At 38.3% G+C, this 20636-nt stretch overlaps 1 protein-coding gene across 3 annotated transcripts in view; it reads right to left on the bottom strand.

The window, feature by feature from the left end:
* LOC145778267 (zinc finger SWIM domain-containing protein 5-like) overlaps positions 1 to 20636 on the bottom strand; it is a 35760-nt gene that overhangs the window by 6298 nt on the left and 8826 nt on the right. For 2 of the 3 annotated variants that reach the window (XM_082589725.1, XM_082589726.1), the window contains exons 2-14: positions 16351 to 16399; positions 16115 to 16274; positions 14155 to 14347; positions 13350 to 13468; positions 7289 to 7427; positions 5689 to 5832; positions 4955 to 5146; positions 3305 to 3463; positions 2633 to 2773; positions 2117 to 2211; positions 1480 to 1588; positions 751 to 865; positions 202 to 473 (exon numbers count right to left, since the gene is read on the bottom strand). In XM_082589725.1, coding sequence (XP_082445851.1) covers positions 202 to 473; positions 751 to 865; positions 1480 to 1588; positions 2117 to 2211; positions 2633 to 2773; positions 3305 to 3463; positions 4955 to 5146; positions 5689 to 5832; positions 7289 to 7427; positions 13350 to 13468; positions 14155 to 14347; positions 16115 to 16274; positions 16351 to 16399 — 1887 coding nt within the window. The remainder of the gene's footprint in view (positions 1 to 201; positions 474 to 750; positions 866 to 1479; positions 1589 to 2116; positions 2212 to 2632; positions 2774 to 3304; positions 3464 to 4954; positions 5147 to 5688; positions 5833 to 7288; positions 7428 to 13349; positions 13469 to 14154; positions 14348 to 16114; positions 16275 to 16350; positions 16400 to 20636) is intronic. The other variant, XM_082589727.1, reaches the window with a different exon arrangement.

Genomic DNA, 20636 nt, shown 5'->3' with positions numbered 1-20636 from the left:
GGCATAAGGCCTAATAGAAAGCTTGAGGTAGATGATTTGGAGTAGGACCTGAGCTTTACATGAAAACACGTAAGTGTGCATAAGCAACACATCCGACTCCATCACATATTGTATATTGTAGTGTAATTAGGAAGACCTGGACTTAGTAAGGACAATCATTGTGTAAGTACAATCATTGTGTAAGTTGGTGGCAAGGGGTACCTTTAGCAGCGTGAAGCATGGCCGAAGCTAGATCGTATTGCTTGGCTTCTAAGTCCCCCATCACGGTCCACGACGAAGGGTAGGTAAAATGCAATGGGTGGGGTTCAGTATCATGTTCATCAGGGGGCGCATCGTTCACCGGGGGGTCCTGATCATCCTGTTGGGGGGGTACCGCATTATCATCGTTACTGCTTGCCTGGTCCATGACGACATCGGAAGTGACGTCGTCGTGCACGTCAAGGACGCGCATGCGCATGGCACGTAATCCAACCCTGGGTGAAAAAAAAAACGAAAGAAAGGGTGAACAAAGCACGAGATAAAGGAAGTTGCGTCGGCAAAGATTCAAACACAACAGCGTACTTCAGTTACAGAGCACACAACGCATTCGTTTGTAAAAACTAACAACGATTAGGATCAAGCAGTGGCAATGCTTTATTAAGTCGAGTTAGCTATATTGCAGAGATAAAACACATAAGCTGCCCATACACTGCTTTTTATTTTACAGTCGTACAAATAAGATATAGTTTTCAGTAGCCTAGTTTTATCAACCTGAAAGCCAATTTCTGATCATGAGCTAAAATTGCACTGAACAGGTAGTGAGCAAATGCATGCATGGGGAGGGAGTCTCGGTCTACATGCACTCCCAAACCGCTCCTCCAACCACCTGAAAAGAAGCTCAGTATCATGACATCATAAAATATGAATTCAATTTTAAAACTACAACATTGGAACCCAAGCATGACCTAAATTTGACCTTTACAAAAGGTTTCTTTTAAATCAGTTGAAAGACGTGACTTAATTGTAGTAGGCCTACGTGACATATTTTAACACGAAAAATACATTTCATAATTGAAAGCGTATTTGACAAAAAATGATTGAAAATCTATATATATTTTTTTTGAACGACTAAATATGAAATTAGAAATGTTAAATGTAAGCGACTGAAGTAATTGCATTTACAATTGATAGAAATACCGTTCATATTGATCTATAATTGCGGTGATAGCAACAAATGACCTTGACAATGCCAAAATTCTATTTACAAGATTCTATTTCAATAAGAACCTTCTGATGATCGCAATACGGGTGACACAGCCTATTAACGTTTTTGTGAATAGCAACTGCGTTTGCTGTAATGCCAAAAGTATGTACAGTATTTTATGCTGGTTCAACGAAATAAAAAACCAAAATTAAGAAATTACTAAAACACCGTTGATCATTATTGCTTTTTATGAAAGTCGAAGCACAAATATTTCGGCACCGCAACACTTGGCTTACCTTCTAGCAACAAGGCGGTAATTTTGCACAGCGAACGAGTCAGGATGTCATCCAAAGTTATTTTTTCTATTTTTTCAATCAGATGCTTCTCACAGGCTACTAATTTTTCCTAAAAGATTATCATGAGACACATTAAATGTTGCGGCAGCATCTACTTTTTCTATATACTAATTAAGTCTTGTGGACAAAACGTTCATGTTTGGTCGTTTCTATTTTTCCTGTCACTTGTTATTGTACTCTGTGTTCATTGTGATGAACAGAATTACAATCAAAGTGAACCAAATGTTGACCAAATGCCAGTTATGAACATATGGAGATTGAACGTCGGGAATGCTAATTAGAAACTTCAACAATAGGCCTACAGAATTAACATTTCGTTTTGCATTGTCCGAGGTCAGTGGAAAGCTGTCGTCACAGAAATGCTTATGCAAGTACAGTGGCTGCTGCTCACACCCTCCAGTTAGGAGAAAGTGGATTGGGCATCATGGAATAAGTTTGAGGCGTTTTTTCGAAAATCAAGGGCATCGAAAAATAACTGATAATGTCTGAGGTTGTTTTGAATTATTGAAACTAGTCATTTAAAGTTTGAAATTTGAAACGAATGTAAGGCATTCAATTGTCTCTTCACACTTCATACCTGAGCTCTGGAGCCATGAGGCATGCGTCGCTGCTCACCGATCGCCAGCAAACTGATCTCAAACGCGTCGCGTCTTCTCGAAGCTCGGGTGCATTCTACGTGAAAACACGTCATAATGAGATAAAGATAACGATGCACAATCAACTGGAACAGCTGAGAGACAACAAAACAAGACTGTGTTGTACATTATTATGACAGCACAGTCGAATCAGAGACACAAATAAGTGACCGACTGTGTGTACCATCACTGGACCAGGTCGGCCTGTGTTCGTCTCCCAGCAAAGCCACTATAAAATAATTGAACCTGTCTTCTTCATTACATAAAGCAGTAAAAATAGGACATGATGGATGAGATAAACAGCGTAATAAGGGCAATGATACACTGACGTACTGTAGTTTTTCCTCGCGCAACTTACTGCAGTAAATATGATAAAATCAGAAGAAAAAAAAAACAGTGGCTATAAAGCCTCAGCTAGAACGTGCTAGACACAAAGCAGCAACTTGTAGGGATCTTACGGTTTTCTACTTTCAGCATTTCTTCTTGTTCCGGAGTGTATTTAGCAGTGAGGGCTTCCAAAAGGATTTGAACGGGATTCAACGGATGACTGACCAGCCCGATACTGTCGTTCCGCTCTGTTGCGTTCGCATCTGCAAAACCTAATTGAGTTTGAAAAGTTTGCATAAAAACCAAGTCAATTCAAACAAAACAAACATTTCCGATAATTATTCAACAAGCTGGCCTAAAAAAGTTACGTGACTTCAGGTACAGAAAGGTGCATTATCAACTTACATAACTCGGTTTTCAATATCATTAAAAAACATAGGCTATAAACAGTTAAGAAAATGAAGTATCTTCTGACAGGTGTCAAACCCACAACAATGCTTGATATGAACGACTCGGTTACATTTCTTGTGATGCAAAGAAATTTATTCTCACACGAGTCAGTTCAATCATATACAGCTAAATATCGATTTCGATCAGCTAAAAGCTAGATCATCTTCAGTTAAGGCTCTCACCAAATAGAAATTTCTATTTGAATAAGCTTAACTGAAGATGATCTAGCTTTTAGCTGATTGAAATCGATATTTAGCTATATATGATTGAACTGACTCGTGTGAGAATAAATTTCTTTGCATCAGGCTATAAACAGACATCATCAGAACAAAAAACAAACAAGCATCTCCTACCTGGCTCTTCAGAACAGTTCTTGCGATGCAAGCGGAATAACTGGCCGATGGTTTTCGCCTTGATTGTCCGAGCAATGGCGACCGCTAACTTTACAGCTTCTATGGAGTAACCATGCGACTTCAGCGCCTCCACCCGAACACAGGCCACTGGGGTGTGCTCTGTTTGAAACAAAACATCCACATTGTCGTTAAAACAATAACACAACTTTGTTTACCTTTTTGAAGCCATTTTCAAAGTCCAGCTTTTTATAAACTTTTATAAACATGTTATCATGTGTTGTCCATATGCTCTCCATGGGAGTTAAACCGAGGGCCTATTAAGCGATGATCAAAGGCTCTCACCCCACTCTCGACCACACAGCCGACCTCTAAAGCATAATTTCTGCCTACCAAACCAACTAATATTACGTCTTTTTACATTTTACAATAAAGAAACAGACACCACGTTAGATAGACTTTGGTATTGAAACTCGTTTTACATTCAAATCCAATTTCATTTATCACAAGTTGTGAATTGTCCTCATTTGGCAACATTATCCTTTCTAATTATGCGTCACCCCAATCCAAACAACCTGAAGAGAACGCTTTCCACTTGCTAGCTACAATTACGGCGCAACTGTTTTGTTTGCCTAATTAAACAATTAACGAATCATGGGATAGAATAGGTTAGAACCAAACCATTCTTCACAATTAGCGGGTCATCTTTCTTTCCTGCCCTTAAACTAATTTGTCAAATAACACATACCCAGGTCAGAAAATCAAACCCTTTTTTTTTACATTGATTTAACATCCGCAGACGCTGAATCAATGTAAAAAAGACTGATTTGTGTTGGGATATTACAAGAAAATGGCGCCACCGATCACAATCTCAAATCAAATAATTGTGTTCGTCTTCGAGTTGTGAGCTCATGTAGTCAATATTAACAATATATAACTTTACAAAACACAGTACACTTTTTTCTGTCGTATCCAGGCTCACGCACTGTGGTTGAAGATTTAGATTAAGTGAACAGGAAGGCAAGGAAGTCAATCTTCGTGTCCACCTTCAGGTTTAGGCATGCCTTTAAGTGTCCTGCCATAGACACAGCAACAATCAACATGCTCTTGGGCGGTGTCGAACCAGCGCCCTTTCGAGTGTCGTACTAGAGCAGTCACCACAATTCCCATCACACAAAGCAAGAAGGGCTTCCAGAAGAATGCTCAGGAGTTATACCGCTTGGAATTTCGTTCATGTTTTCAGATTTCATTTTCTTACTAAGCTGATTAGTTAGAATCGTTCTCCAACGTTGAATCATTGTTCATGTAGACGAGGTAAACTGTTTACTTCTTTATTAACGCGGTTTTAACTTAAAGGTACCGTGATGTTGTTGTTGACCAGTCATTTAACACCATGATCAGCAATCGACAAATAGTCGAAAGAAGAATTCCCAGCCTCTCTGGCAAGCTAAATGCAACAACTAAGTCCTTCCGATAGCGTTGAAAACATGGCCTGTGTATCACAAATGTCACCAGTAGGCCCGTTTGTGGTAAAATTTTACCACCCCTGACACAAACCTCGAATGACGCTGATGGTAATGTGAACTGGTATAGCTTTCGCCAGGTTAAGTCTGTTGCCGTTAGAAGTAGGTTGAACGTTGTAATGCCACTCACCATGCCAGAAAGGTTGCCCTTTTGAGTTGAAGTTTGCAAGACCGCCAGGTGGAGCCACAACATTAAACTTTGCGTTTCTTTGCAAGGGTTCAAAAATTGGTTTTCCGTTCTTAGATCCCAGGATTGTTCCAAGGTGTGGGTCGTTCCAGTTCATTGATCCAGCGTCAATTGCCCGTGACAAAACAGTCCGTCCTAAGACATATATGATTACACATTACACCACGCTTCCCTTGGTTGGAACATTTAATTTTATATAAAATACAAAGAGGAAAGAAATCGAACCGATACCCTATCAATCATGAACTCGAGGCGGTACCATTCTGCCACTGATAGACACTCAGCCCATCATAAAACACTTTCAAAAATTGATGTTTCGCCCACGAGCGAGCGATATCATAGCCACGAAAGCTTCACAAGATGTCAGGAGAGAGAAAGCCACTTATGATGAAATTAGGTCTTTGATGTGGGATATTTTATGATGAGAATTTTTTTCGAATGGGAAATTACAAGAATCATTGCGTCCACTAAACGGCTAAATCGCCACAATGTTCGGTCAATCTTTTTATGATGACGTGACAATCGGTTTTACGATTACTTAATATTTATTATGACATCATCACACCGGCACAGGAAACCAAGCCGTGTATTGGTCAATAAAAAGGAGTGAATTTGGCTCCAGTCAACTTTCATCAAACGCAACATAATTGTTTAAACAAACATGGCGTCGTCGCTACCTGGTGAGATCGGGGTGTTGAAATCGCTGACGTCATCTTCAGGAGGACAGCGAGAGTCGTTGGTCCAGTCCTGGAGTTGATTGAGGATCTTCAATTGTTCTTGGTTGCCATTCGGATTCAGAACAACGCAAACCCACAAGAGACCTAACGGAAAACATGGTACGATTCACTGAATGATTGCTGCATTAATTTATAAAGCAATAATTGACTTTTCAATAGCAGGTGTTGTAAAAGCAAGTACATCAACGTATTGTTTTCATTGGTCCATAGGTTGGAATTTTTCTTGTCAGTAGAATGACAGCATATTTGAATGGGTCACAACACACACAAGTGACATAACGTATGGGCAATCAGAGCACATTCACTGCTTGCGATCTGAATCGGGATGTAGAAACATAGCAGATATGATTTGTGTAACCATCAGTAATGAGATTGTAAAGTGGACACTACAGTATTGAGTACTATTGTGCTGCTAACTTCACTTACAGCGAGCTGTATTGGGTACTTGCAATGCCACAAAACTAAGATGACAAGCATGAAATTAGAAGCAGGTGACAACGCCAAGCCTGTGGACTATTTGTTATGTTTGACATGTTAAAAAGTGTTAAAAGAATAAAAATACGCCCTCTTTGAAGCCAAATAAGTGGATTTTGAAAAACTCAGCACACTTTCGTGGTGAAGCTACAAGCTCGTTAGCGTGTTAGACACTAGCATTGTGACCTAGGGCATCTTCCTGGAGTGTTGTGTGCTCTAGATGTTTCCTTGCTTTAAGTATATCAAAATTTCTAGACGTGATTTGTTCGATTTTTTTCTCAAATGTATAATTCATTGTTTGATATATTCCCAACCGATATCCGTGTCTAACTGGCAAACACCAATGCGGTCTATTTGAGCAGGAAGCTTATTTTGAAAAACCAATATTTATGAAACTTTTATCCCCTTGAATCATTGCGCTTTCCTTAAACATTGCGCACTGTATCAATGTTTGCGGGGCACACACATTCATACCTTGCTTGCTGGTATCAATCCTCTTCTATTTTACAAAAATTAGCCATTCTAAAGCTGGGAGAAATTTCTACCATTCGATTGAGTTAACTGGGACTGGTTTGCAGATATCCTCATCACATTAGTTTTACATCCATCGTGACTGTTTTCTCATTAATCACAAACATCAGTGTTTTAGGTAAATATTCTTTTTTACAACGGTTCAACGTCGCCAATGTAAAAAGAACGACCTCTGAGTGCTGGGATGATTACAATCCTTTGACAGAGGATCACGTGATCTCGTTACTTTCGTTGAATTTGTGCCAAAACTCTTGACTGTAGCCGCATGAGAAAACGACCAGGTGCATTTCTTTAGTTCAGTGACAGTGTGTGTGAAGAAATAAATCGCTTATAGCTTAAATAACGGGACAAGTTGCATCTAACTCGACCACTTTTCTACCAGCGAAAAGCAACTACAAATGAAATATCCTTATTAAACTCCACTCAGATCTAGCACAGTTGAAAGAACCCCCAGACGACCACTAAAAGCCATGACAACAATAATATTAGCTCCACAAGGTGGGCACAAATAAACACACCAAGAGCATACACGAACCTATGTCGTCCCACAACTCCGTCAACGCTTTGCTGCATTGTTGGACAGGTAGTTGGTAGCCGTGCTTCAGTAGCTCTGTAGTGATCAAGGTCAGTAGTCTCGGTCCATTACAATCGTGAACTTTTAGCATTTCCCGCACCTGAAGCAAATGATGAATTTACTAATCCCACATGCAGTATTGTGATCAGATCATATTGCTTGCTTCTGCTCAAATGCGATTGCATGGCATCGGTCACCCCCACCAGTGGGGACAATACCGAATATGCATGGTGATGGTCATAGCCGTAGGAGATGGGGGGGCAGGGGGGGCGGTCGCTCCCCGTTGAAGAAAAAAATGTCGCAAATTTGGGCAAAAATGTAAAGTTATTTGGGCAAATCAATCTTACCATGATGTTTCAAAGTCTCACCAGTCTATAGACTTTATATAATTATTATAATTTATGAGATGCATTGATATTTTTCAATGAATGTAAAATGCATTATCATCGATTTTGGAAACAATTGCAATCTGGGCATTTAAATGATAAGTTTCGATTCTAAAACTGCAAAAAGTAACTGTACCAGAGCACAGTTGGCAAACAAATGTAAGTTTATCACTGATTTTCACTAAAATATAGGCTGCATTAGATATATAAGATTTAAAGGCTTGCTGGGTACTGGTAACTTTTTGAGAGTTTTTTGGGTTTTTTCCTTAATATCCTACTACTGTGATGTAGTTGTTTGTAAAAATCATTTGGGCAAAAATATCTAGTTAATTGAATCAATTAATTCATGGCTGTGGTTATATTTACACTATAATAGTGTAAATATAGCCGTAATAGCGTTGCCAGATAAGGAATTCTTTCCTAATTTGAGAGAAGTTAACCTAACTCTGGCAACACCTTTCACAAGCAAGCATGGCAACAAGTGTGTAAAAATAGCCACTTCGTTAATTCTTACCATGAGTTTTCAACATTTTACCAGTTTAGTAACTTTATAGTGTTGCATTTTGTATGAAATACATTAACACTTTTCTTTGAATGTAAATGTCGCATCGACAATTTTGAAAACTTTTGTATGTGGTATAGAAATTTGGGCAGAATGTAACTTTCGATTCACTATCTAAAGAAAGTAAATGTAAAATAATGCATTTGGCGAGCTGAGGTAAGCTTATTACAGATATTCATTAGGATATATACAGTATTATACACACTAGCTTACATTTCTTCATTGGTAGAATTTTGAAACCCTACTTGATTCTTGTACTAATGTAGTTGTATGAGCAAAATTATCTAGTTATTGGATAAATTAATCTTATCAGGAGTTATGCTATGTTCACAAAATGCCTTGCTGGTATTCTATTTCGTTTTTTTATTTATTTATTTAATATTGCTACGTAAGTTATGAAGGTGAAAAAGCACTGCTGTGCTTGCAACACCATTATTATTATTATTAAAACTTAACTAAAATACTACAAAGATAGCTTATCATTTTTAAATATGGCCAAACAAGTTAAGCATTTGTTATAAACTCTAAAAATCAACAGTTGTGAGGCCACATATACAGTATACACCACTTTTGTGGGCATTTGATCTCGGCAACTAACTACCGCATAAGCCTGCACAAAGTGAAAAAGTATATTAAATGAAAATAATTTGTAAATTTTCCAGCATTTAGTTTCATGTAATTTGTGGGCTATGGTTTATATAACTGTTTTCTAATGAAAGTAATTTGCGTTCTTCTGGTGACTATTTACTAGGTTACCTCCTGATGTTAAAGATGATAACTAGCTTTTGTATTTCCGACGTTTCGTCAGTCAGCACGACTGACTTTATCAAGGTGGCTAAAACAGGTTAACACAACCTGTTCAGCAACGATGGCACAACACAAAAACGTACTGATAAAATGAATAAAGTAAGCAGCAAGAATCAGAATTAAAACACGCAACAAGACACCTAGAGGTTAAACTGAATGCAGTGAATGCCTAAAACCAGTAGGCTGCTTTCCAACAGCGTAAATTTATCTATCTATTGGGCCACCGTCAAGAAACATTGAAAAGTCATCAGACAAGACAGAAACCAAGGGAATTGGCAATAACAATGATAGAGAAGACGCACTGAGAATGGAAAAGGTGAAGTTAAAGTTAAAGTAATTTTTTGTACACAGAGGGAAAATTCTGACCATCTTTCTGGTTGAGAGCATGTTGTGCTTTCTGGTTTATGTACCACTTTTCTGTAAATAATCTTTTTGTGTAATCCTTTTCAGTTTTAAGAATGGTAGCGTTGGTCCAAGTAATTTTATGGTCTGAATTTATAGAATGTTTGCAAAGAGCGGAATGCTCCGGACGTTGAAATTTAATAGCTCTTTGGTGCTCGTTGATTCTAGATTTAAGGTCACGTTTTGTCTGTCCAATGTAGATTAAATCACAGTCATGACACGGAACTTGGTAGATCAATCCAGAAACTTCACCTTCTTTCATGGGGTCTTTAGCCGAGGGAAGGTATTTACCTATTGTCAGATAGGGTTTCATCGCAACTTTGATTCCTATGCCATAAAGGATACGCTGAATTTTGTCGGTTACCCCCCTTATGTAAGGAAGACAAGTAAAAGATTTATAAGGAGGAAGCGAAGGTTTCGGTTTGGGTCGCTGTATGCAAGCAAGTTTTCGTGGAAATCCGTTGAGCATTAAAGTATTGTAGCGACCCAAACCGAAACCTTCGCTTCCTCCTTATAAATCTTTTACTTGTCTTCCTTACATAAGGGGGGTAACCGACAAAATTCAGCGTATCCTTTATGGCATAGGAATCAAAGTTGCGATGAAACCCTATCTGACAATAGGTAAATACCTTCCCTCGGCTAAAGACCCCATGAAAGAAGGTGAAGTTTCTGGATTGATCTACCAAGTTCCGTGTCATGACTGTGATTTAATCTACATTGGACAGACAAAACGTGACCTTAAATCTAGAATCAACGAGCACCAAAGAGCTATTAAATTTCAACGTCCGGAGCATTCCGCTCTTTGCAAACATTCTATAAATTCAGACCATAAAATTACTTGGACCAACGCTACCATTCTTAAAACTGAAAAGGATTACACAAAAAGATTATTTACAGAAAAGTGGTACATAAACCAGAAAGCACAACATGCTCTCAACCAGAAAGATGGTCAGAATTTTCCCTCTGTGTACAAAAAATTACTTTAACTTTAACTTCACCTTTTCCATTCTCAGTGCGTCTTCTCTATCATTGTTATTGCCAATTCCCTTGGTTTCTGTCTTGTCTGATGACTTTTCAATGTTTCTTGACGGTGGCCCAATAGATAGATAAATTTACGCTGTTGGAAAGCAGCCTACTGGTTTTAGGCATTCACTGCATTCAGTTTAACCTCTAGGTGTCTTGTTGCGTGTTTTAATTCTGATTCTTGCTGCTTACTTTATTCATTTTATCAGTACGTTTTTGTGTTGTGCCATCGTTGCTGAACAGGTTGTGTTAACCTGTTTTAGCCACCTTGATAAAGTCAGTCGTGCTGACTGACGAAACGTCGGAAATACAAAAGCTAGTTATCATCTTTAACATCAGGAGGTAACCTAGTAAATAGTCACCAGAAGAACGCAAATTACTTTCATTATAAAATGCCTGGTGAACAGTCTCTCTCTGTTTTAACTGTTTTCTATTATGTAAAAAAGTTTTTTGTTTAAACTGCTGTTTGTCTTTGCTAGTCCTGGGGTTGATATGCTCAGCTATTTAGCCTACTATCTATGATCAGTATTAGAGCAACAACAATCAAATATAAAAACACATGTTATGCTGTTCTAGTTTTGTCATCCAATTCATGCAGTTGATGTATCAGGCAATGTAAATAGTGCTGTTGGTAATGAGGTCTGTAATATTTTGCGGCAAGGATTAAGTTTGAAGTTACCACCTGGGAGTCGCTTTTCTTCAGTGCTTGCAATTTGAGTAGCTGCTTCATTATAAAGTAAGAATATCATTCTAATGATGTTCTGTAAGAACATTGAGTATGATTTCATTGTAATATATCAATATTTGTGATATTAAAAGTGTTCAAAGGTGCAAGTTTTTTAGGGTATAGTGTTTGAAGTAGCATGGATTAAGTAATGTTACTGGTTTGATAAGTAAATAGGTTGTCATTCTAGATTTTTTTCAATGCAAATTTACAAATACTGAGTCTTTGGACTATCTTTATATTGAAAAGATTGAGCTACTTTTTGTCTGGCCTTTTAGTGAATTTAGGCTGGAGATTTTCAAATAATCTGATGACAAGGATATTCATCAATTGTTACCCGGTTATTGCTGTAAGTCAGTTTAAATTGTTGTAGAATCCAGCTAGGCTTAATATATATTTTTGTGCCACATAAGAGTGCTTCAATTTGATCGTTTATTTAATTGGGACACAGACAGGTCTATGAATGCACGTTAAAGTTAAGTTAGCCTTAGTTTTGTTTTGCTGTTGTAGCCTATGTTAGCGTTAGTTTTGCTGTTGTAGCCTATGTTATGTTGCCTGTGTTTTTGTACACGGCCAAGTTGATGCCTGTAGAGTAGAGTTATTAAATGCACTACTTCAGAGATTGTGAGTAATTTTGTGCTTTTGAAACATATACGCAAAGATAAAATTTGAGATAAAAAATAGAGATATGCCTGTCCAGGGAAGGGGAGGCAATGTACAGTTTGAATATAATCCTGACTTTTTTAAGTTTTAAATAAGAAAACGCCTAGACGTCGGATCTATTTATGAAACCAAGAAACTTGAAAAACATTATGTTTTGATTGGAAAAATATCCACAGCACTCAATGAGCAACATGCCCGGTCTTGCAATGGAAAAAAGATACCTCAACGTCAGTTGAAAAGGTAGTAACAAACTATTCCAGCCACAGACTGGCGATGGCCAATGGCCATCCTTCACATGTTACACCTTCGACTGCTGGTCATATTTTACATCGATTTAACGTTTAGGTATGTCATACAAACGTTAAAATGCGTGTCATGAAGTAATCTCAGAACATCGAAAATCAAATAAAAATATATCTTGTTGTATGCTCAACTAATACCACTGATAAAACACAGACATTTTGACACGGGAACACTGTCCAGAAATTAAGAAGCACAAACTGATACTGATAATAGGTTTTGTAGAAAAGAACTTAGAAAAACTATGCAGCTTTTATAGTGTTTGTTACTTTATATTAGCAACCACCGGATCGGTAACCTAACTCTTGAACAGCCATTAGTGTGATGTAAAACTGATCAAGCGTAGGGAAACCCCTTTAAACTTTTGTTTTTACAGCCAGCAGGCTTTAATTAGGTAAGTTAAAACCTGCGCATCGTTGTTGAAAGGAATCTGAACACTTGTCAAATTACGATATAGCGTTGTTTGCTTTGATAAGGTGCATGAGGGTGAAAGCGACTAAACAGTACACACTTGTAGACAGTTAGACTTTTTGTGCAGATTTAACGTCTTGCGACGTATATCGACATTTGAATGAATGATCTGGACATCGGGGTTTTTATCAAGGGAAACCAAAATTCTAGAAACCTCTCTAGTAAAACACTCTAGTACAGATTAATGATCAGTATAGCGATTGTAGAATGAAAACACTCCCTAACAAAAGTCTTCTGAAAGCTTTAAACTAACTCTACGAGTGGCTTGAGAGTTTATTTTATAGTTTTGAAAACAACCTTTTCAACCAGAAGCTGAACCTGATGTTTCAAAACAATCAAAACGTGGGATGAAAGGAAACACCCCAGCTAGCGTTAGACATCTATTTTAAATCGTTCATCTTTGAAACTATGTTAGCTACGGATAAACAATGACAATTTTTTGCGAACCGAGAGATGTGAGCTATATGGAACGTCCGAGCCTGGAACAGGATACAAAAAGATGGCGAAGGCCTAACAAAACACTGAGTGATGGCAGTGGCAACAAGTTTAGAACTACTACCCGACACCATGAATTCCTTTCTCTCGGGCACGAGAGAAAGTGTTTCCGTGATTAAATACAAAATATAAAATTAAATAAAAATGATTCAATATAAAATTACCAGAAACTAAGATATCGAAGCTTACTTTTTTCATCATGTTACGTATTTGCTGGAGTAACGCATGCTTGTTTGCATGTAGCAGTCCACGTATATGTTTGCTCACGTGACCTTCATTAAGACTCCACCTGTCGTCGTCTTGGTACCCTGGAGATGGTAATCACATAAATTCAGTTCAGCGGGCCATAACCCTAAGAAGGGCCGGAGGCATTTCTCTCTAGATAAGAATGCTGTACATAATTATGAGAAATCGAGGGCTAATAGTCGAAGGGGCGCCACTCCGCTATCGACAACATGCGTTTAAGTGTCTTGCCAAAGACACAGCTACATGCTTTTGAACGGTGTCGAGCCGGCGCCCTTTCGAAAATCGAAATGGGGCTCTCACTACACGGCTATGCAGCCGGCGCATCAATTCGTTGATAACAAATAGTTTCAGTGGTTAATCTTTTTTGCATTTCAAAACAAACATCTGTCCATTAGGCATTGCAGTTATAAAACATTTCATGAAAAAGCAAGAAGGTCGGGCATTTGCAGTCAGCGAATCAGTGCTTTTTTACACTAATCTTAGAGTTAACAGACTTTGAATAAATGTAAAAAATGATTAATTTGTCGGTTGATTAGTAGACTCCCACGTTCACCATTTGACATTGAGCTTACGCAGTAAAGTTTAAAGCTGAAGTACAGTGAGCGCCATTCTGGTCCTACACTTATGTGCAATTGAAAGGCTCAGCATGCTGAGACGAGGACAGGGAGTTTCATGAGTTGTAGGATTTGCACAGACAGAAATTGATGAATTTTACAACAAAAGAAAAAGAACAAATGTCCCATATTACCTGCTCCTGCAGTTGGATCAGGGGCACCATGGAGCATGTTGATGGTAGATCCTGGATCACAAAATCTATCTGCAATCTCCTGTGCAGTTGGGAGGACGTGACCATGGCGAGCAAGAAGATATTGCATCAGTTTTTGGAGCTGGTCACGACTTAGTTGCTGTAGGGAGTCGGAGATGGGAGCGCGAGTTTTTACCTGGGGCAAAAGCAAGATACGTGATGTAGCAATGAATTATATGTTGCAAATGATGAGACTAGGATGCCGATACTGTTCTCTTCAAGAAGAAACAGGAAGTGTAGCATGACGTACAAGATGATGCCATACGTATTTTAGGATTCTATTTCAAGAGCTTTGAGATCCCATTTTGAGATGAAGCGTTAAAGCTTACTTTCGTTTCTAGCACTAGTTGCTACGTTCATCTGATGAAATTGAAAGTAAAATTAACAACAAACAAGATGGTTTATTGCTTCACTGACGTTTCGCGCACCATGACAATGCGCATCCTCAGAGCGAATAACATACAAAATAAAATTTCACCAGGTTATATCCTGCAGTGCGATTGAAGGCAAGAAAAAATAAAACACGCAATATTTTAAAAATTGGCCAATGATGTGTGAGCGGTTACTTTCCACGTTGAATTACATAAAAACTTCCCACAATAGACATAAAAATTCGAAATATTCGAATTCGAATATTGCGTGTTTTATTTTTTCTTGCCTTCAATCGCACTGCAGGATATCACCTGGTGAAATTTTATTTTGTATGTTATTCGCTCTGAGGATGCGCATTGTCATGGTGCGCGAAACGTCAGTGAAGCAATAAACCATCTTGTTTGTTGTTAATTTTACTTTCAATTTCATCAGATGAACGTAGCAACTAGTGCTAGAAACGATAATTGTCCTGATGAACACCCAAACTTTTCAGTATAAAGCTTACTTTGATAATATTGTAGTCATGTGGTTTTATTCACTTGAAAGACAATATTTATACAAATTAAACCTGTGCCCAATTAAGCCAAAGTGAAATGACATTCATCCTTGTTAATGTCAATCACACTCAAGTAATTACCTCCACTAGGGTGCATCAACCCACATGTGTAGTGTAGGCCGTAGGGCCTCCTATGTGTAGTGTAGGGCCTCCGTAGGGCCTCCTCTGTTAATGGCACCACAACTCTCAAACTCAATTTGACAGCAGCAAAGTGTCCAAATATTACAAATATTCATGTTTTAGACAAATATTCTGATTGGTTTGGGTGTCAGAAGCATTCAAAAATTGAAGAAAAAAACATTTGTACGAGGCAAAACATTAGGATTTTGATGACCCACCTAACACCCATGCATCAAGAAGTATTGTTTTTTATTGATAAAATTATGTAGGATAGTTTATAATGAACTAATACAGCAATTTTTGTCTTCCATTACATTTACAATAAAAGCTGTGGGGCTCTAAAAATGGCACAAATTGATACGCAAGTCAAAAACGAGGTGGTACTCGGAATTCAAATGGCCGCCACAGACAAACTCTTAGAGATATTGATCTAAAACTTGGGATTTTTTCATGTGGTAGACTAAGGCATTCTGTAGTATGACAATTTTTTAGTAAAATCTTGAGAGGTATCATATTCGAGATATCTTGAAATGTTGGCTGTTATCATGCGCAATGACCCTATTTTTCGTTTTTTCAAGCTCGATGTGAAGCCGGTAGGGTTCATCCAAAGTTTTTAATATTTCACACAATTGATTTTGTCTAGAGGTAGTACAACTTTAATATTCTGCCACTAGAAAAAGTTTCATAGAGGGGATTTGATGCACCTAACCTCCACCCTTATCAATACACTTCCCTGGAAATTGTGTTATGATAACTTTACGGTGTTTTCTATATGAATACGGATTTTTAAAGTTGAGTGTTAGAGGCAAACATTGTTAACTTGACTGAGATTTGAACCGGTTCCTCACATCATACCTTGGCTGGGAATCGCATTCGGTATATGAGCACTGCCACTATGTGTCGACAGAAGAAGATACCGTCACCATGACGGCAATTACACGTCGATGATGTCACTTTGCAGCGATCGAACGTCACCGCAACGTCATAAGGGCGCGTCGACAAACTGAATGCGCAACTGAAATACAAAACAGATATTTTAGTTGTCAGTCAATTTTCATTTAAATTGTTATCTCACAATCATCGTCACTTACTTGTTCGAATCGCTTACTTTCTCGTGCACAACTCCACTCAGATGAAAACCTGGAAAACAAGTAAACTATGCTGAATTTCGAGTCTTGGAGTGGAAAGCAAACAGCCTCCTAGCGTAATCTTGTAAAACGCGCAAAGTTTAAGGTTAGTGTGTAGTCATTTAACATTTATGGCGTTTGAATAGCGGAGGCGACTACAGAACACAACAGTAAACATTTGGTGGTGATGGTGTGTTAAGTCAAGTTTTCAAAGTCGCAAAACATTTCAGGGCAGCACTGGATAAATAAAGTCAGCCAGGTTCAGACAGAGAGAGGTTGAGAGACATCAGCTTCTACTGCCTCAGCACTGGGTGTTCGATCAAAGTAACTAAATACAAACAGAATTTTTCACTCGTATTTACCACACGGATAGGCTAAATTGGTTCCGTTGCCTGCCAAGTCTCTATCAAAAAGAGCAATAGCAAATCGCAAAGAAATACTCCCCACTACCAAGAATATTTTAAAACATATCCAGCGTCATCAACACACGTCCAAAGATGATGTCAATAAATCTGACTTAAAATTGATGTAAACAGATCTGAAGTCAACACGAATATAACGTGCAATGAAGACGTAGACCTCTAGTTGGTGTGAAATCAAGAGAGAGGTCTAAGGCTTAGCTAAAGAACAAGACATTGCCGTACTACAAGTTTAAAAAGCAGAAAGTGGAAGGTCTGGTAAAGTTTTTTCATAGCGTTGAGCGTCGAATGGTTGCCTTCCCATAAACCTCCATGTTCTCCTACAGAAAGCCGGAGATAACTTAAGTCCAGTCGATCAGCCGCATTTAATAACTTTCAAACAAAACGTGGGCTTAACATCCCTGCCAGCAAGTAATTTTGGTATGTAAGACTGAATTACGAGGTGTTACGCAACACTGGCCACTCTACAACGCTTTCTGATAATCCTGTTGACTTTAGTGAAATACTTTTACGTTAGTCGTGCATTCAATCCATCGAAGCAACCAAAGAATATGAATTACCTGGCGAAGACGACAGATTGGTCTAAACCAGGGGCCTATCAACCGGAGGGGTAAATTCCATCCTTGCAAATCCCTTTGATAAAGCAAGAAAATATAGGCTGCATAGCATAGTGCAGGGGTTTTGATTTAAACAGGATGATAAGGGTAAATTCAGTACCGTATCAAATACTTGGCCAGGGGTAAACAAAAAAGCAAAGGTTGACGACCTCTGGTCTGAAGGTAAAAAACGCCTTTATCAAAAAGGTTTTCCATCCAACCGCATAAAGCACACTAAAAATGTAATTTTATGTGGGAAAATAATTTCCTACAACACAAGACCTCATAATTCAGTGATCATCCGTGGGACAATTTCATCATCATAATCCATCGTCGGTTTGTTCCCCACTAGTGGGGGTGGCCGATTGTTTCCGCGCAGCAATTGTTTTAATCCCTTTTCTCCATTTCACCCTGTCCCTTGCATCTTCCTCCTTCAGTCCGACTTTTTTAAATTCATCCTTCACTTGTTGTCAGGGTTCCCACACATTTTTTATAAACAAATTCCCTACTTTTTCAATACTAATTCAATACTAAATTTTAAAAGTTCCCTACCTAATTTCGATCTAAATTGCGCATTAACAGTGCTAAATCAATGAAAACTTCTGTGCTGTATTATTTCTATCCGAACTCTATTACATCCGAATCAGTATGAAAAAATAATAATGTCAGAAGATTCCTGTTTGAACAAAAAACTGTTTTGTTTTTTTCAAAAGACCCAAACTGAAACTAGTCGGGATAAACTGTCATATTTATACTCAAATTACAATTCAAAGCTTCATTAAATAAGAAGTGGCAACCTGCCATAGGCCAAACCAAAACAATTAAAATTCACACTACTAGCAAAAATGAAATAAGTAAAAAGCTACTGAACACTGAATCACAAAAACATTTAGACACTGAATCATAAAATCATTTAAAGGCCTACTAAATGAAAAATTCAAACGGGAATTAAGCAATGCGTAAACTGAACATTCAAGAATACATTTCTAGAAAAATTACCAAAAAAAAAAGTTTTCAATGGCGCTGGCAAGGCCCAAAGTCCAATGTTTTATTTATTTTCAAAATAACCAAAAAGTATAACACTGCTCGAGAATACGTCACAAAAGACAGCAATAACAAAAGCCACGTTACCACATCTGATGTTTTGATGTTGAAATGTAATGTTTTGATGTACATAGATACATAGTCGCCCGCAGTAACAATTATTGCGAGATCAGCTGATTGCTAGTCTCTAGTGACGCAGACTGTACAGTCGCACGCTTCGTTGCTCAAGCCCAATCTCGTTTTGAAAGCTCTGACAAAAGCACGCAAAATTTTATTGAAAATGGTTTTATGGTAGCATGTTAAACAGAAAGAACGTGGAAAATCGCCAAGTCAGGTTTTTCCTTTAGTATCCCTTTAAGCGCCAAAATTATTATTTTTAACAGCGGATTCCCAAGTCCAGATAAATGTTTATGTAATATGTAGGCTATAGGTCTACGTGTATGCAAAAACAAACTACCGAACACCTCTTTTTTAAAATCCCTGGAAAAATTTGCACATCTATCTTTTGATTCTAAGTTGTGGCTTGAATTTTCTGGAAAAAAGTTTCACATTTTTTGGCTTAGCCGAACGTTAGAGTGGAATATTCACCATTGTATGGCTTAGCAGTAACCGCACTCCTGCCGTTAATCTTCATGTAGGCTATGTGTGTGTCAGTGTTTTCAACGTTGATAAAATACCGGTCCAGCGTAAGTAACATTGAAACTGCCTTGAAACCAGCGTTGACAAACATCAGGCCAAGGCTAGGCTTGCTTTGTAGCAGAGAACAGTCGCACCCATCAGTCCATCACACTGAACAAATGTGTTTACTTTTTGATTTTGTTTCCAGCAGGCTACAAGTAGTACCGTAGGCTTCGATTACGGATAGCTTGTTGTTAGTTTTCGTTTAAATTAAGCCTTTCAATAAATCCTATCAAAAACGTTTATTTTGCATTGTTTATCCTTTTAACTGTAAGGGGTCGCGGAAAATTTTAGGAGATTAAAAGGGGTCCCGAGCAAAAAAGTTTGGGAAGCCCTGAACTCTCTCATCGCCTACACGTAGTTGGGTTAGTTCTCCATCTGACCACATATAGTCACTGAACATCAGCTATTAACCTAGGCCTAGCTTACCAGCACTCCGTCTGAACAACGGCAGGCACATCTGTAATTGTGATCAATTAAATCAGTAAAACCATGCTGGATGAATTGACCTTAGAGAACCCAAAAACAAACTCAGAAAAACCGCTTGGTGCAGTAGTGATTTATTTTAACAGCTGATCCAGCTGACAAGGACGGTATTGTATCCGGTTTAATCCAGTCCATATCGCATGATTTTTTATCTACAATTTAGTCATCAAGGTTTTCCATACTTTTTCAATACCATGAGGAAGTTTCACGTAATTCCCAACCTTTTCCCGGTCTGGAAAACGGGTTTTCAAATTCCCTACTTTTTCCCTACTTTCCCGACTGCGTGGGAACCCTGTGTTGTTTCCACGTTCTTCTTGGACGACCGCGTTTCCTCTTCCCATCCACCTTTAGATCTAGTGCTTTTCTAAGAAAACTTCCTTCCTCCCTCCTTATCACATGTCCATACCATCTTACTCCATTTGCCATTTGGTCTATGACGTTAGTGATTTCCTTTTTGATATTTTTAGCTGGACGGTCGTCATTGCTTGATCTCGCTTATTAAGCAAGTCAGTCAGGCTTCACCGAAAAGACGTTAGATCAAAAGAAAAATTTGCAGCATCAAGATGAAAGATAGCGACGTCACATGGAAAGCGAATTCCTGTCTCAAAACATGTTATACATGTAATTGTTGTTAACAGGGCCGTTGAAAAGATAGTCTGGGCCCGGTACCAATGAGATCGTCATACCCTAATTCAAGACACCTATAATAAAAACGCACTACTGTATATTCCAAGAATATGCGGTGATTTTTTCAAACTCCCGGGTCCATTGGAAAGATTTTGAGCCCTCAAAATCATGCCGGGCCGGGGTCCAAAAGTATCCCCTAAAGTCTGGACCCTCCTGTCAACGCTACTGGCTGTTATTTGTTCTTTTTAAAATATTTAAAAGGACCCCTTTGAAACTTTGATGTAGGTTATACACCCATACGATACTGCTAGACAAAGCTTACAGCTGTTTACAACAAAAATATTTACTTTTCTTCGACGCCAAACTCTTGATCTTAGTTTCGGTTCGTTTCAATTCGAAA

This window comes from Aplidium turbinatum, chromosome 10 (genome assembly GCF_918807975.1).
Source record: "Aplidium turbinatum chromosome 10, kaAplTurb1.1, whole genome shotgun sequence".
In the NCBI taxonomy this organism is placed as follows: Eukaryota; Metazoa; Chordata; class Ascidiacea; order Aplousobranchia; family Polyclinidae; genus Aplidium; species Aplidium turbinatum.
This window is presented reverse-complemented; position numbering and strand designations above follow the sequence as displayed.